This window comes from Hypanus sabinus, chromosome 13 (assembly GCF_030144855.1).
Source record: "Hypanus sabinus isolate sHypSab1 chromosome 13, sHypSab1.hap1, whole genome shotgun sequence".
In the NCBI taxonomy this organism is placed as follows: domain Eukaryota; kingdom Metazoa; phylum Chordata; class Chondrichthyes; order Myliobatiformes; family Dasyatidae; genus Hypanus; species Hypanus sabinus.
In genome coordinates this window covers 54,304,695-54,321,350 of record NC_082718.1, presented here as the reverse complement: position 1 = coordinate 54,321,350, position 16,656 = coordinate 54,304,695, and the positions used below count along the sequence as shown (strand labels likewise).

Below are 16,656 nucleotides of genomic sequence, written 5' to 3'. Positions count from 1 at the left end.
CAGACATTTTATCAACACTTTAATACCAAACTTTCCTGAGGTGCCTGATAAAAATGTTCTGGATTTGCTTCTTTGTATGAACCCATTGGGTAAAGGTTTAATATCTACTATTCGAGATATGATAGTGATGTTGAGTCGAACCCCCTTTGACAAAATTAAAACTGCCTGGGAGCATGATTTAAATTTTCCTCTGTCTGATGAGGTTTGGATTCAATTCTGAAGTCAGTTAATTCAACTACTCTAATGTGCTCGCCACTGCCTTTTACAGTTCAAGGTTGTACACAGGGCTCATATTCTAAAACTAAATTATCACGGTTCTATCCTGATATTATTCCCTGCTGCGATAAGTGTAAAGGGGTTGAGGCTTCCCTTATTTATATGTATTGGGCTTATCCTAGCTTGGAGAAATTCTGGAGAGATGTTTTTTTAATTTCATCTCATATACTTAATTGCTACTTGGAACCTAACCCTCTGATTGCTCTTTTCGGCACATCGGGAGAAGTTGGCATGCATCTGACTCCGACTAAGCGTCGTACATTATAGAAGTGACAAGAAAAAGCTTTGGCAGGGGGCCGGGAAATGCGACTGTCAAGGAAGAAGATAGACAGCAGTTGATACTTCCTAATAAAGCAATGCATTAAGCAGTGTAGGTACATATATTATATGTTTGAAATGGTTCTGATTTATATATAGTGCATTTTGTGCTATCTTATTTTGATTTATAATAAGTATCCTTATGAATTCTGTATTTGTGTATATGAAATTCAATAAAAATATTGGAAAAAGAAAGAAAGAAATGGTTCAGTTGCTGCGGGTGTAATGGACAGCATTTTCATTGGCCAGAAAGGACAAGCATGATGGATCATTTCCACCACATCATCTCCAACAGAGTGTCAGATAAGAGATAAATGTTCAATTAAATTTGTTTACCATAAATTACTCTATCAACTCAGAGGAAAGGGTCAGGTGAGCAGAATGATGACAACCATTAACAAAAGCCCTTCAATGGCATTAGAAACTGATTTACTAAGAGTAACATTGGTATTCCTTTAATTCTTTTCTTGGGCTCCAAAGTGGTTTTCAGATAAAGTAAGAGTTGGAGTTTATGGTCATTATTGTCTTGTAGTAGCAAATTAATTCTGTGCATAGCAAACTCCTTTAAGCTGCAATATAACAACAAATGGAGAATCTATTTTTGGTGACATTGAGGGAAAAAAGGGAAAGATCTTCAAAACCACAAGCCCAACTAAAATTTGAAAGGTGTCAACTTAACAAGCATTTGCCTAACACAAGATTGTTTGATATTGACACATAGTCTGAATCAAAAATGATTCTTTATCTTCAAGTATGACGGCTGAACATACAAATGCTAAAGAGATATGTTGGTTTCATTGTTGGGATTGGTAAAAAGCAGACTGAGTCAACTTTTTGAGTCATAGAGTACTACAGCACAGGGACAGATCCTTCAGCCCATCTAGTCTGTGCTGAACTAATTCCATCAAACTGCACACGGCCCATAGCTCTCCATACCCCTCCCATCTAGGTACCTATCCAAATTTCTCTTAGATGTTCAACCTATATTTACTACTTTTGCTTGCTCCACTCTCTCACCACCCTCTGAGTGAAGAAATTCCCCTCATGTTCCCCTTAAACATTTCACCTTTCACCCTTAACCCATGACCTCTAGTTGCAGTCTCACTCAAGCTCAGTGGAAAAATCCTGCTTGCACTTACCCTATCCATAACCCTCATAACTTTGCACACCACCATCGAATCTCCCCTCAGTCTTCTATGTTCTAGGGAATAAAGTCCTACGATTCAACCTTCCCTTGTATCTCAGGTCCTCAATTCCTGGCAACATCTTTGTAAATTTTCTCTGCACTTTTTCAATCTTATTAACATCTTTCCTGTAGGTAGATGATCAAAACTGCACATAATACTCCAAATTAGGCCTCACCAAAATCTTACACAGCTTCAAGCTAATATCTGCACTCCTGTACTCAATATTTTGATTTATGAAGGCTGATGAGCCAAATGCTTTCTTTATGACCCTATCTACCTGTGATGCCACTTTCAAGGAATTATGGTTCTGCATTCCCAAATCCCTCTGTTCTAGCACACTCCTCAGTGCCCTACTGTTCAATGTGCAAGTCTTACTGTGGTTGGTTCTCCCAAAGTGCAACACCTCACACTTGCCTGCATTAAATTCCATCTGCAATTTTTCTAGCCCTTTTTCCAGTTGTTCCAGATCCGCTGCAAGCTTTGACTGTCTTTCTCAGTGTCAACTACAAATTTACTGACCCAGTTTACCACATTATCATCCAGATCATTAACATAGATGACAAACAATGACAGATCTTGCACTGATCCATTTGGCACACCAATAGTTACAGGCCTCCAGTCAGGAAAACAACAATCCACTACCACTCTCTGGCTTTTCCTGTGAAGCCAATGTCTAATCCAATTTGCTACCTCATCTTGAATGCAGGGCAACAGAACCTTCTTGACCAACCTCCCATGTGGGACTTTGTCAAGTGCCCTGTTAAAGTCCATGTGGCAATATCAACAGCCTTGCCTGCATCAACAGTCTTGGTAACTGCCTCAGAAAACCCTGTAAGATTGCTTGGATACAACCTACCATGCACAAAGCCATTTGACCATCTCTAATCAGTTCCTGTTTACCCAAATACTTACATATCTGGTCCCTTAGACTACACTCCAATAAGTTACCCACTAATGATGTCAGGCTCACTGACCTTTAATTTCCTGGCTTATTCTTACAGCCGTCCTTAAACAACGGAACAAATTAGTAATTCTTGAATCCTCCAGCACCTTCTTATAGCAGACAACTTAATGTAAAATAAAGCTAAATGAAACAAGTCTTTCAACTGTGGGCTATTAGAAACAATATTTTACTATTTATCTTATTAGAACACTTTAGGTCTTGAAGGGCTCTGTCAAGTTAAGCTTTAAAGTTTCCTGTTAAAGAAACCTCAGGTTTCACTAGACCTTCTTAACCACAACCACATGGCCCCACTACCAGTCAGTCAATTACCTTTGCTTTTCTCAAAGGGATCATTTAAAGTGCATCCTGAAATATTATACACTTTCACTGACCATGTTCTTTGATTAATACCAAGACAGGTACTAATTATATAGCAGCTCCAAGAGTAGTTTCAGCTGTGACATTTTAACCCAGTGATTGGAAGTGCTTGCATTAAAACCTTATCCTTGTTATTTTAAACTGTGCATTGACGCATTACAAATAAAGTTAGCTCACAGAAAAAAATAAATACTCAGGATTAAAACGGCAAAAGTTGAATTTTATATTTGAGATACAAGAGATCCTGCAGATGCTGAAAATCTTGTGCAACTCACACAAAATTCTGGAGGAACTCAGTATGTCAGTCAGACATTCAGGCCAAGATTGTTCATCATGACCGGAAGGGAAGGGGGCAAAAGCCTGAATAAGAAAGTGGGGGGGGGGGGGGAGGAGGGAGGAGTACATATTGGCAGGCGATAGGTGAGACCAGCGAGGGGGGAAAATGGGTAGGTGGGGAAGGTTGGTGATAATGTAAGAAGTTGGGAGCTGATTGTTGGAGGAATAAAGGATTGTAGAAGAAGGAATTTGATAGGAGATGACAGTGGACCATGGAATAAAGGATGGAGATGAGGAACCAGAGGGAGATGAAGGGCAGGGGAGAAGAAGAGGTGTGAGAGCTCCACACAAAGGAGGAAAAACAAAAAGAATTATTGTGGAAAAGTAAAGGAGTGCAGTTTCTGGTCGTCAGAGAAGCCAATTCATGTCATTGGGTTGGAGACTTCCCAGATGGAATATGAACCTCAAATTTGTGTTTGGCCTCATTGTGGCAATGGTGGAGGCCATGGACAGACTTGCTGGTTGTGGGAATTAGAAGATAAATTGAAATGGGTGGCCACTGTTGTGGCAAACAGTGTGAAGGTGCTTGATGAAGCTTTTCCCCCAATCTGAAGTGTTGCCTCACCTAGAGGATGGTTTAGGGTCTTAAATGGTGGTGAGGGAGGAGGTACAGGGCAGGTGTAGCATTTGCAAGGATATCTTTGTGGAACAGCAAGTAAACAAGGGAGTCACGTAGATAGTAATCCCTGTGAAAAACAGAGTGAGGGCTGAGAGGAAGAAGAAAGATGTGTTTTGTGGTAGAAAACCGTTAGTGTTACGAGAAGCTGCAGAGCTGATATGTAAGATACAGAGGCTTTGGTGTGACGGGTGAGAATGAGAGAAATCCTATCTCTGATATGTCGGGAGGTTGAAGACAGATATGTGGGAAATGGAGTGATGTGGGTGAGGGCAGAGTCATCCCAACTTCTGTTGAAAGAGAAACTCCATTTTCTGGGAAAAAAAGTGGGACATTGGAAATTTTCTAGAGTGGAAATCTACATCCTGAGAACAGATGCAGTGGTGGAAGAAGGGAAAGGAATTCTTACAAATGACAAGGAAGTGAGAAAAATGGTTGAGGTTAACTATCACTTGTGCCAGACACGGAAGGGTGGTCTGTTGTCCAGGAAGAAACGAAGAGCCTTAAGGCCTTCATGATGGGTTTCTGTATTCTTCTGGCACCTTGTTCCACATGGACACCAGCTTCTCGTGTGAAGAACTTGCCCCTCAGGTTCCTTTTAGATCCTTCCCCTCTCATTTTAAATCTACGTCTTTTAGTTCTTGATTCCTTTTCCTTGGGAGGAAGACTGTGTGCATTTTCCCTGTCTATGCCCCTCGAAAATTTTACAAGTCAATAGAAGTCTATAAGTCAATAAGAAAAAGTATTTACTTTGAAAAGTTCTACCTGAATCACTCATTGAGCCATGATCACTGATTATTGTCTGCAGTCCTGGGACAGGTTGTGTGGTGAGGTACCAGACTGCATGCATCACATCTGTGGCGTGTATGCGATTGTGATCTGTTGGTTTAAACAAAACAAGGAATATGCTTTTACATCTTTCTGCAGATTTCCAGTCCCGGTCAAGTCATACTTCAATTCATGTTGATTATTGTTCTTGATCAGGCTCAATTCTGAATTTCCACTGATAGGTTGGCCCAGTTTGCTGCAGTAGAGTAATTAAATAGAAATTAATTAGACGTTATCTTGTATGTTAATTTCTTACATAGCATGCTTGGTAAACTTTTGGGCATGCTGGCTGACAATGGCACACAAAGATCACCTGTAAGTTGAGGGCAAACTGTCCTGTATTTCTTTAACTAAGCAGACTGAAAAATAGGCAATGCAAGAGCTGAAAAGGAAGTGGATATAAGAGTGGGTAAATTCAATGTGAAATCACATGCAAAGAGAGAAATGACAAGGAAAGATAAAAGAGTGAGAAAAGGAAGGAAAGATTTTATTTCTGATCTTTAAAATGACATATTAGTATCTCCAACAAGCAAGAGATGTGGGAAGGAGACTTAGTTAATTCTGTGCCAAAGAGTTTGCGCAGCAGTAATTTAAACATTTACCTTGCTATTGAAAGGATTCTTGAACATAAAGAAAAATTGTTGATATAATGCCTTTCGCAACCAACGTCACAAAGCAACTGCTTATGATTTTGATGATAGAGACTGAGCTGCCCATGATCAAATCCGAGAAACAGCAATAGGAAAGTGGCTGTATAGCTGCTTAATAACTACTGGGACAAAGCTCAGTTTTCACAGTACCTACCACACATCTGTACACATACAATGCATTTCAAAGTGAGCAACTGAGATGTTATTTTCAAAAAGCGAGTCACTTAGTAGCACAACCGAAGAGAAATTTTTGGTTACATGCAGCTTTCATTTTGTATCTCTCAAGTGTGTAGCTTTACAAATGTGTAGCTTTAAAGTGTAGCTTTACCGCATTAGAGCATTGACAGCAAAATCAGGGCTCTGCCTTTCAGTTCAGAAATACTGACAATAGTTTGGTTGAATACACCATTTTATCTGTCAACAGTGAGTCACAGATATAAGATTATAAGATATAGGAGCACAATTAGGCCATTTGGCCCATTGAGTCTACTCCACTATTTTATCATGGTTGATCCAACATTCCTCTCAGACCCAATCTTCTGCCTTCTCCCCATATCCATATATGCCCTGACCAATCAAGAATCCATCAACCTCTGCCTCAAATATATACATAAAGACTTGGCCTCCACAGCTGCTTGTGGCAAAGAATTCATATTCCTGTATGCCCTGACCAATCAAGAATCTATCAACCTCTACCTCAAATATACATAAAGACTTGGCCTCTAGAGCTGCTTGTGGCAAAGAATTCCACAAATTCACCACTCTCTGACCAAAGAAATTCCTCCTCATCTGTGTTCTAAAAAGACGCCCCTGTATTCTGAGACTGTATCCTCTGCTCTTAGACTTTCCCACATCTTCACTGTAGGAAACATCCTCTCCACATCCGCTCTATGAAGGCCCTTCATCATTCCATAGATTTCAATGAGGTCACCCTTCATTCTTCTTCTGAAATATAAAAGCGTGTAATATAATAAATGGTCTTTACAAAACAGAGTTACACCTGGATAGATGATCAAACACACTATCCAAAGGCATTAAAGGATGAGACTGCCTAGGACACCATTAAAGAATGAGAGGCTTTAGGAAGAGAAATCCTAGAAGATTCCAGCCAGCTAAGTTACATCACAGAGGTGGAGCGATTAACATCAGGTTCAAATTTTGATGACTATAAGACCATAAGACGTAGGAGCAGAATTAAGGTATTTGGCCCATCATGCCGGTTCTGCTATTCGATCATGGCTGATTTCTTTTTCTTTTTCAACCTCATTCTCCCATCCTCTCCACATAACCTTTGACTCCCTAATTAAGTACCTATCATCCTTAAATATAAGGCTTACATATATATGTTTAAATATACCCAGTGACTTGGCCTTCATGGCTGTCTGTGGCAATGAATTCCGCACATTCACCACTTTCTAGGGAAAGCAATTCCTCTTCATCTCTGTTTTAAAAGATGTCCTCCTATTAATATCCTAAGGTACCATTCAATAGTCTTATAACAGCAGGTAGAAGCTGTCCTTATGCCTTGGACAATAAGATGGACTTATGACCTCACAATCTACCTCATTATGATCCTGCACTTGAGTGCTTACCGACACTGCACCTTCTCTGTAGCTGTTACACTTTATTCTGCAAGGAAGGTTTAGATAGTGTCCAGTACACATGATGCTAGAAAATGGGAGGCCAGTCAGAAATGTGTTTGAATATCTGAGCTTAGACATAACAAGGCTTCCAGCAGCATATGAGCTGAGACAGGGAATATTCACACCATGTTATGGAGATGGAATCTGGCTGTCTTTATGATGAAACATTTGTGAAGTTGGGTAGCAGCTTATTGTCTGAGGCAACACCAGGCAGAAGTTCATAATTAGAGGTTATGGAATGGAGTAAAATCGGTCAGGATATGTAGAGGAGGCTTGACCCAAAAGCAGAGAAGTGGAGTCAATAGGAAAGAAACATATTTAAAGCATAAACTTTATTTTTATAAAGTGGTAATAGTCACTATTATTAAAGTGATAGAAGTGAATGATTACTTCAAAAATAAACTGCAAAATAAAGAGCCACGAGGGTCCACAAAAGAAGAGAGAATGGGTTCGTAACCTGACAAGGCAACAAGGTAACTGAAGGCTAGGAGCAACTGGCTAAGGCTGGCTGGTTTGAAGGGTGAATAAGGACAGTGGATGAGAGCTGGGTTTAAATAGGCTGCAGGCGATGAGTGGCAATTGACCCTTGTTAAATGGGAGGTGCCTGTCTATGCAAGCTTGACAGGATCAAACCAAGAGCTTCTGATTTTTCTTGTGCTTAATCAGTGAACATTGTTTGCCACTGAAGGGCAAGTGATAAATATATCAGAGGCAGTTAAGAAGCAAGAGTCATCTCGCTCCATGGCCCTGGACACAGTTTTGTGAATTCTGTGATTCATGTCTGTATATTATTTATTTCTTTTTTACTGTTTTCAGAACTTGTTCATGTTTTTTGCACATTGGATGTTTGTCGGTCTTTGTAGTGTGGAGTTTTCATATATTCTATTGAGTTTCTTTGTGGCTGCCTGTAAGAAGATGAATATCAAAGTTTGGTTATCGCATACATACAATGATAAAAAATGTTCTTTGAACTTTGTATCAAGTACAGGAATACATTTATTATCAAGGAATGTATAAATTATATAAACTTGAGATTTGTTTGCTTACAGGCTGTTACAAAGCAAGGAAACTGAAAGAGCTGAAAGTGCACAATTTTTAGAAAAGGAAAAGTCAAACCCCAAATGTGCATAGAGAAAAAGGAAAAAGCAAATCATACAAGCAATAGAAGTGAGCAATAGCAACAGCATTCCAAACCAAAATGAGTCCTTAGATCCAGCTCCTTGGAGCAGCCCGGACTAGCCCCAAACCTTCGGTATTCAGTTCATCGTATTACCGGGGCAAATTGCCGTAGAATTCCCAGAAGCAAAGCATAGCAGCTGGGGGCAGTCTCACATCATTGAGAGAGGAGCCCCCCAGTCACTAGGACCTGAGCCCCACTGTGGCAAATCACTTCAGCGCTAGATTCCGCTGCCAAAGAAGTCATTCTTGACCTCTCCAAACTGGCTCAGCACCCAGAGCAATCCAACCTCACCCTGCCTTTCCAGTCTATGTATCTGGGCCAGCGTTTAGATTTTCCAAACAGTGGATTGTACCATGCATTAGAACCTAGGCCTCACTGTGGCAACTCGCTCCTGGCCTAGAACTCACCCCACAGCAATTCACTTTGGGCCTAGATTTCACTGCAGAAGAAGCAATTGTTGACCTCTGCAAATTGGCTCAGCACTTAGAGAGATCCACCCTCACACCCAGGTTAGTTGGATGGGCATTGGAACTCTGCTGTCTTGTCTTCTCCTCTCTGAATCATGCACTCCAACCAACATGGCTCCAACTCCAAGTGTGTGGATTTTGCAGCGCATATCTCGTAAACTCACTTTGCCCTCACTTGCCTCTTCATTGTTTGCAGTGATAGTTCACCGCAATTTACTTTTAAAAAAATGTTATTAGCAATGTTTTTAATCAAATTCCTTTGCTTTCAAACAACCAGTAAGGTGTCGCATGTGTTCAGTAGTGACATCTTAAACCAATGAACAGGCTAGGACCTGATTCCCTGGAGCATAGGAAAGTGAGAGGACATTTGATAGAGATATATAAAATTATGATGGTATAGGTAAAGTAAATGCAAGCTGGCTCTTTCCACTGAGGTTAGATGAGACTAGAAGTAGAGGTCATGCATTAAGGGTGAAAGTGAGATGTTTAAGGGAAACATGAGGGGAACTTCTTTACTCAGGTTCTGAGAGTGTTGTACGAGCTGCCTCTGGAAGTGGTGAATGCGGGTTCAGTTTCAACATTTAAGACAAATTTGGTTAAGTTCATGGATGGGAGGGATATGGAGGTCTACATTCCAGGTGCAGGTAGATGGAACTAGGCAGAATAATAGTTCAGCATGGACTTGATGGGATAAGGGCCTGTTTCTGTGCGGTAGAGTTCTATAACTATGATTCTATAAGAATTGCAAAGGGAGAACAGTGTAAGTGTGTCTTTAAGGTTTATAGATGATACTGCAGACAGTTAGTAGAGTGCATCAATTGAAAGTGAAAGACAAGGTTTGGGGGTTCTACAGCAAATGTTGTAGGAACAAGAGGAGACCCATTGTAGGTGATCTTCAGGGAGAAGAACACTGAACGAACTGGTGCCATGTAGGTGAACAACAGACAAGAGACAACAATGAAGATTGCATCAAAGGTTAGAAACATTTCTATAGAGGCGGGGAAGGACAATTTACCAACACCACAGTTCCATAAGATCATTTATCATTTTCGCCTCTATTGTGGTAGGGTCAAATGTTATTATTCAAGACCCATAATTAATATCTGCTGTACCCATCCTCTCAGATGAATTTTTTGCAGTTCTGCTAGTACTTATTCCTCACACAACATCATTAAAGCTGGTGCTGTTGCATATGGCACAAAGACAGGTGTGAGAAAAGGGCCCAAAGGATCATTGGGGACTCAGGTCACCCCAACCACAATCTATTCTAGCTGCTGCCATCCAGGAAACGGTACCACAGAATAAAAGCCAGGACGAACAGGCTCCAGGCCAGCTTCTTCCACCAGGCCATCAGACTGATTTACTCACACTGACTTGAGTGTATTTCTATGTTACACTGACTGTTCCATTTATTATGAATTATTAATTACTTTGATTGCACATTGCATATTTAGACGGAGATGTAACATAAAGATTTTTACTCCTCATGTATGTGAAGGATGTAAGAAATAAAATCAATTCAATTCCTTAACAGGTTCAAGGATTGTGAAATGCTGGAACTGAGAAGAACGTCAAAATAAGGGTGTACATTGAACATAGAACACTGCAGCACAGGACAGTAAAGGAATTTTGGCACACAATATTGTGCCAGCCTTTTAATCTACTCTAACCCTTCCCTTCTACATAGCCCTCCATTTTTTATCATCCATCTGCCTATTGAAGAGTTTCTTAAATGCCCTTAATGTATTTGCCTCTATCACCACCTCTGGCAGGGCATTCCATGTGTTCACCATTCTCATTGTAAAAAAAATTTCCTCCAATCATCTTAAAATTATGCCCTCTGGTATTAGCCACTTCACCCTAGGAAAAAAGTCTCTGGATATCAACTGTCTATGCATCCTATTATCTTACACACCTCTATTAAGTCACCTCTCATCCTCATTCACTCCAAAGAGAAAAGCCCTAACTCACTCAACCTATCCTCAAGACATGCTCCAGTCCAGAGGGCATCCTGTTAAATCTTCTCTGCACCCTCTCTAAAACTTCCAAATCCTTTAAATAATAAGGCAACCAGAACTGAATGCAATATTCTAGGCATGTCCTAACCAAGGTTTTATAGTGCTGCAGCATTATCATGTAGCTCTTGAACTCAATCCCTTGACTAATGGAGGCCAACACACCATATACCTTCTTAACCACTCTTTCAACTTGTGCTGCAACAGTAAGGGATCTATGGAAGTGGACCTTAAGATCTCACTGTTCCTTCACACTGCTAATGATCCAGCCATTACGTGGATGATCTTAATCCTAGATCTGCAAATAAAAAGTAGGGAAAAGGTGTATTTTATTAAAATAGTGAGAAAAGGAGGAAGGAAATGTTTTATTTCTAATCTTATCATTTTACATTTTAATATATCAAATAAAGTGTAATACCTATAGGAATGAAACTCCACAAATTTATTACTTAATTTTCATTGTAAGCGAAGTTAGGCAGTAACATTTATCCTGCTGTTGAAAGGCCTCATTACTTAAAAAGGCTAATAAGAAGCAGGAAAACTGATTAGCTGGCGTGCTTCTTGCATGTCAATAGAAGTCACTCTATAAGGATGCTGAGGAACTGAAAATTGTCCTTAAGGCTTTCTGATGAGGAAAAATGATGCTTTAAAAAGGAAAAGCTGTGACTAAAGCTTGGGCAGAGTTGGGTTTTCAGAGTCAGAAGAAAGGAAAGAGGAGGGGTTTGGGTGGTGAGGAGATTACAGATGGAGCCTGGCCTAGTTCCAGAATCAGAATCAGGTTTATTATCACTGACATAAAGTGAAATTTGTTATTTTGTGGCAGCAAAAGTCAATGCACTACATAAACTACACCAGGAATTATAGCAAAAAATATATAATAAATAAATAGTGCAAAAAGAGAGCAAAAATAGTGTGGTATTATTCATGGGATCATGGACAGTTCAGAAATCTGATAGCGGAAAGGAAGAGACTTGCTGAAATATTGAGTATTTGTCTTCAGGCTCCTGTACCTCCTTCCTGATGGTTGTAATAAGAGGGCATGTCCTGGCTGGTAGGGTCCTTCATGATGAATGCAACCTTTTCGAGGCATCAGCTTTTGAAGATGCCACTGATGCTGGAGAGGCTAGTGCTAATGATGGAGCTGGCTCTGATCCCATGCAGAGGCTTCTCCATACCAGACGGTGATGTAATCAGTAAGAATGCTCTCCACAGTACAGCTGCAGACATCTGTACTGAGTGACGAGCAATTTTCCTTTAACCATCATAACGTCTAATTGATAAGGTTGCACTGCCTTATCAGAAGCTGACTGACCTGTCACGAAACTGCCGCAGTTAAATCCAGGGATCAGTATGCCTTGATGTAAAGAGTGTGATAAGCCAGCTCTCTCACCAACTCAGTGAAATTTCAGAAGTGCAGAATTTTCCCAGTGGCTAAATGGGAAAATGTAAATTTGCTGCCAGCAATGATCCACTTTGCCAATAATAATCCTAAGCGTTTCCAAAATAGCTAATGAGTTACTTGATCCTGACGTATTTTGATGTGTTAGACAGTGCAGCTGGGGAATGTGTAATAGGACAGGAAATGGCCTAGCAAAATTACTGTTCAAATATAGCCTGCTGGCTCAGTTTACCTAGTTCTTGGCTCTTCAGATCCAATGAAAATTCAAGGCATCTAACTTTCCCATTGGATATTCTTGCAGTTACACTACTGTGTTTGCACCCTTGAAAACAAATTGAATTCCCTTCATCTGTAACTGACCTAGTGTGAGTTGAAAAACTGCTATATACTTATTTTTACAGAAATGTGGTTCCAGGACAACATTTCATGCACCATCAATCTTCAGGCCATGCCTCTATGGGTCTTATGCTGATATTGTTTTGTGACTGTATTGTGATGTATTATAACTATATGTGCTGAATGTGACTATATGTACTGTATTTTGCTCTTTGGCCCTAGATGAACGATGCTTCGTTTAGCTGTATACATGTGCTTGGTTGAATGATAACAAACTTGAACTAAGTTCTAATCATGGCATCTCTGTACAAAATACCTGCATGAGCATTTGTGTTCATACGTGTTCCATGCTGAATTCAGGGAAAAGATTAGCTTCATTTGTTGCACGTATATCCAAACACTGAAATGTAAAGTGAAACTTATCGTTTGCATCAAATCAAATCAGCAAGGTCCGTTGGGGGCAGACTGCAAATGTCGCTACACTTCTGATGCCAACATAACATGCCCATGAATTACTAACCTAACTATATGCCTTTAGAATGTGGGAGGAACCCATAGTGTCTCCACACAATGAGGACAGGTGCATCAAAATAGGAAGTCAGCTCCAACATCCACAGCCACAGCTTTCATGCATGAACCTTAGTATTGTGGAGGAGGCAGAAAGTCCTCAAACACTTAAACACTGATAAAACACTTGGCCAACTGACAAAGTCACTAAAACATTCTGAAGTGCTGGCAGTTTCTTACATGCAGAAACATTTCACAAATATTTTGAGACAATTAAGAGGTTTGGACTACTAACAAAGTTTAGACACTGAAAATTGAAAAACAATGAAAAGATAGGACACTTGAATGGAATTCAAAACTCAATTTTCAAAAATCTTGGTCTTTTGCAGCTGTTCCCCTCCATCTGAATGAATGGATGATTTACAGGTGGCTTCAGTAGAGAAGTTCTGGGAACTTGGGTATCTTGGCATCCCAGTGAATTCCTTGAGGAGTCAAGATACAAATAAAACAAAATTGCTGGGGAACCTCTGCCAGGATGTTTATAACTTTTACATTCACACAGAATTTGGTGGCAAATGATAAACACAAGAGATTCTGCAGCTGCTGGAAATCCAGAGCAACCCCCACAAAGCGCTGGAGGCTTTTGTATGTTTTGTACATTAATGGTAAGGAGTTTGTATGTTCTCCCCGTGACAGCGTGGGTTTCCTCCGGGTGTTCTGGTTTCCTCCCACAGTCTAAAGGTGTACCAGTTCGTAGGTTAATTGGTCATTGTAAGTCGTCCTGTAATTAGGCTTGGGTTAAATCTGGATTTGGTGGGCAGCACAGCTCAAAGGGCTGGAAGGGCCTGGGCCGTGCTGTATGTCAATAAATAAATTAATAAATAAAAACTCTGCAGGTCAGGCAGAAGCAATGGAGGGAATTAAACAGTCAACGTTTTGGACTAAGACCCTTCTTCAAGACAGGAAAGGAAGGAGGGACAAGCCACAATAAGAAAGTGGGATGGGGGGAGGGAAGGAGTTCAAGCTGGCAGATGATATGTGAAAACAGGTGAAAGGGCAACTGAGTGAGTGGGGGAGGGGATGACACAAGAAGCTGGGAGATGATAGATGGAAAAGGGCTGAAGATGAAGGAATCTGATAGTGGAGGAGAGTGGACTATGGGAGAAAGGGAAAGGGGAGGGGCACCAGATGGACAGGTGAGAGAAGAGAAGAAGTAAGAGGGGAGCAGAAACTTGGTAGCACTTGTTTTCTTTACATTTATTTGGTTTTTTATTCAGAATCCAGATGTTGCAAGCAGGGTCAGCATTTAGTCCCCATCCCTTAGGTACTTTTGAGAAGGAGGGGGTGAGATATCTTCTCAAACTGCTGCTGTCATTTTGTTGAATGTGCTCCATAGTGTTGCTAGGGAGGGAATTATAAGACTTAGCCCCAACAGTGATGAAGGTGATATATTAGGATAGCCTGAGACTCGGCAGGGAACCAAAAGATGCTGGTGCTCCTTGTCCTTGCTTTGTGGGAGGTGTTGCAGGCTTGAAAGATGCTGTTCACATAGTCTACATGAGTGATCATGGTGTATTTTATAAATTGCGATCACTGTATGCTGGTGCTGTGGAGAGTGAGTGTCCAGAGTATGTAGACAAAGCTCCAATCATGTGCGAAACTTTTACCTAGACATTATCAAACTTCTTGGAAGTTGATGAAGTTGCACTCATTCAGACAAGTGGAGATCATTACAATAACTAAAAGGCTGCCAAGTTATTTATTAGTAAATAGTGGAAAAGTTTTGTGGTATCAGGAAGTGCTACCTTTTCTTCTAATCTGTTTAAATTTGGTGAGTCCAGTTATGCATCTGGTCAATGACATCCTTTAGGATATTGAGGGTAGGACACTTAATGAACTAAACTCAGCCTACAAAACTGCTGACACTTCACACTCATCAGTCCAGTGACTTATAACATTTTAACACAGAACTCCTGGCAAGAACTTTGCAACTATGCTATTAGCTGTAACTTACTTACGCAAATTACTGGGTGTTGACCATAGAAAGATGGAGCATGTACAGAATGAAGAAATGTTCATGGCTTTGGTATTTATCACCTTTCAATAAATGCACCATCATAGTCTGTGATCCAGAAGTTAAAGCCCACAGAATATAATGGTAAGCACAAGAGATCCTGCATTTGCTGGTAATCAAGATAACACAGACAAAATGCCGGAGGAACTCAACAGGTAAGGTGGCATCTATGGAGAGAAATAAACAGTAAACATTTCGAGAGTCTTTGCCAGGAAAGGAAAAAAAGGAGGATGAAGCCAGATTAAGTAGATGGAAGGAGGGGATGGAGTACAAGCTGGCAGATGATAGGTGAAGCTGATGAGGGGGGGGAGCTGAGTGGTTAGGGATGAGAGGCTGAAGAAAAAAAGCTGTAAGGTGATTGGTGGAAAAGATAAAGGGCTGATGAAGAAGGAATTTGATTGGAGAGGAGAGTGGACCATGGGAGAATGACAAGGAGGAGGGGTGCCATATGGAAGTGATTGGCAATTGAGGAGAAGAGAAGGGGTAAGAGGGGAGCCAGAATGGGTAATAGGAAAAGAGAAAAGAGGGCTGGGGAGAAATTACTGGAAGTTAGGGAATTCAATGTTCATGTCATCAAGTTGAAGGCTATCCAGATGGAACATAATATGTTGTTCTTCAACATGAAGAGTGACTTCACCAAAGGGCATTAACCATTGGTGCAAGAGGGTGCTTGCAGAAAAGATTAGGCAAGTAGAGGCTGAGAAAGTCAACAGAATTTGCACAATATATCACCTTCGTTGTGTGCATTGTATCTTTAATAATTATGTACCCCAAATGAAAGATTGCACCAATGGTTACTGTTGTGTTCATAGTAAAGAGGTAAACTAGCAGTTGATTGATAAAGGGAGTGACCAATAATCCTGAACCACTTGAAGCAAACACCTGAAAAGGTAAACAGGAGCTCAGTGTGATGCTCAGTTAATATCCACACCTGACACCATGGCAATCTCAAAGTTCAAAGTATACAATATACAACTCTGAGATCCGTCTTCTCTTGACAGCCATGAAACAAAGAAAACTGTGGCAGTCGTTCAAAGAGAAACATCAGCTTCCTTCCCCCCACACAAAAAAAAACAAATGGCGCAACTGGCAACAAGTACTTCACTCTCTCCTGATGTGCAAACAAAGAAATCGCACTAACGGCAAGAAGAAAGAACAAGAGAAAACACAGGACATAAAACTCAAGATCAAAAGAGACGAATCCAACTACAGTCCAATCCATAAACTGCAGAACCAAAATTTCAGTACCATCCTTTGACAGCATCGAGGGAGAGAGAAACCTTTGGAAGCAGTGAATGAGAGGGAGACAGAGACTGGCACACACAGACACCTTTCTCCAGCAGCAGCAAGTGAGAAGCTGGTAGACAGCCCTGAACACTCACTTGCCTTCCACACTTGCCTCGACATTTCAATCTTCCTTGATGCTTTAATTAGTGCGATTGGCAAGAAATGGAGTTGCTCATGGGCACGTGCCATGGGCAGTAAGTATCTTGGTCCAGAATG

General features: G+C 40.7%; 1 protein-coding gene across 7 annotated transcripts in view; it reads right to left on the bottom strand.

Moving 5' to 3' along the window:
- pde3a (phosphodiesterase 3A, cGMP-inhibited) overlaps positions 1–16,656 on the bottom strand; it is a 506,801-nt gene that overhangs the window by 25,509 nt on the left and 464,636 nt on the right. For 4 of the 7 annotated variants that reach the window (XM_059987641.1, XM_059987642.1, XM_059987638.1 and 1 more), the window contains one exon: positions 4,805–4,933. In XM_059987641.1, coding sequence (XP_059843624.1) covers positions 4,805–4,933 — 129 coding nt within the window. The remainder of the gene's footprint in view (positions 1–4,804; positions 4,934–16,656) is intronic. The other 3 variants (XM_059987639.1, XM_059987644.1, XM_059987643.1) reach the window with 1 other exon arrangement.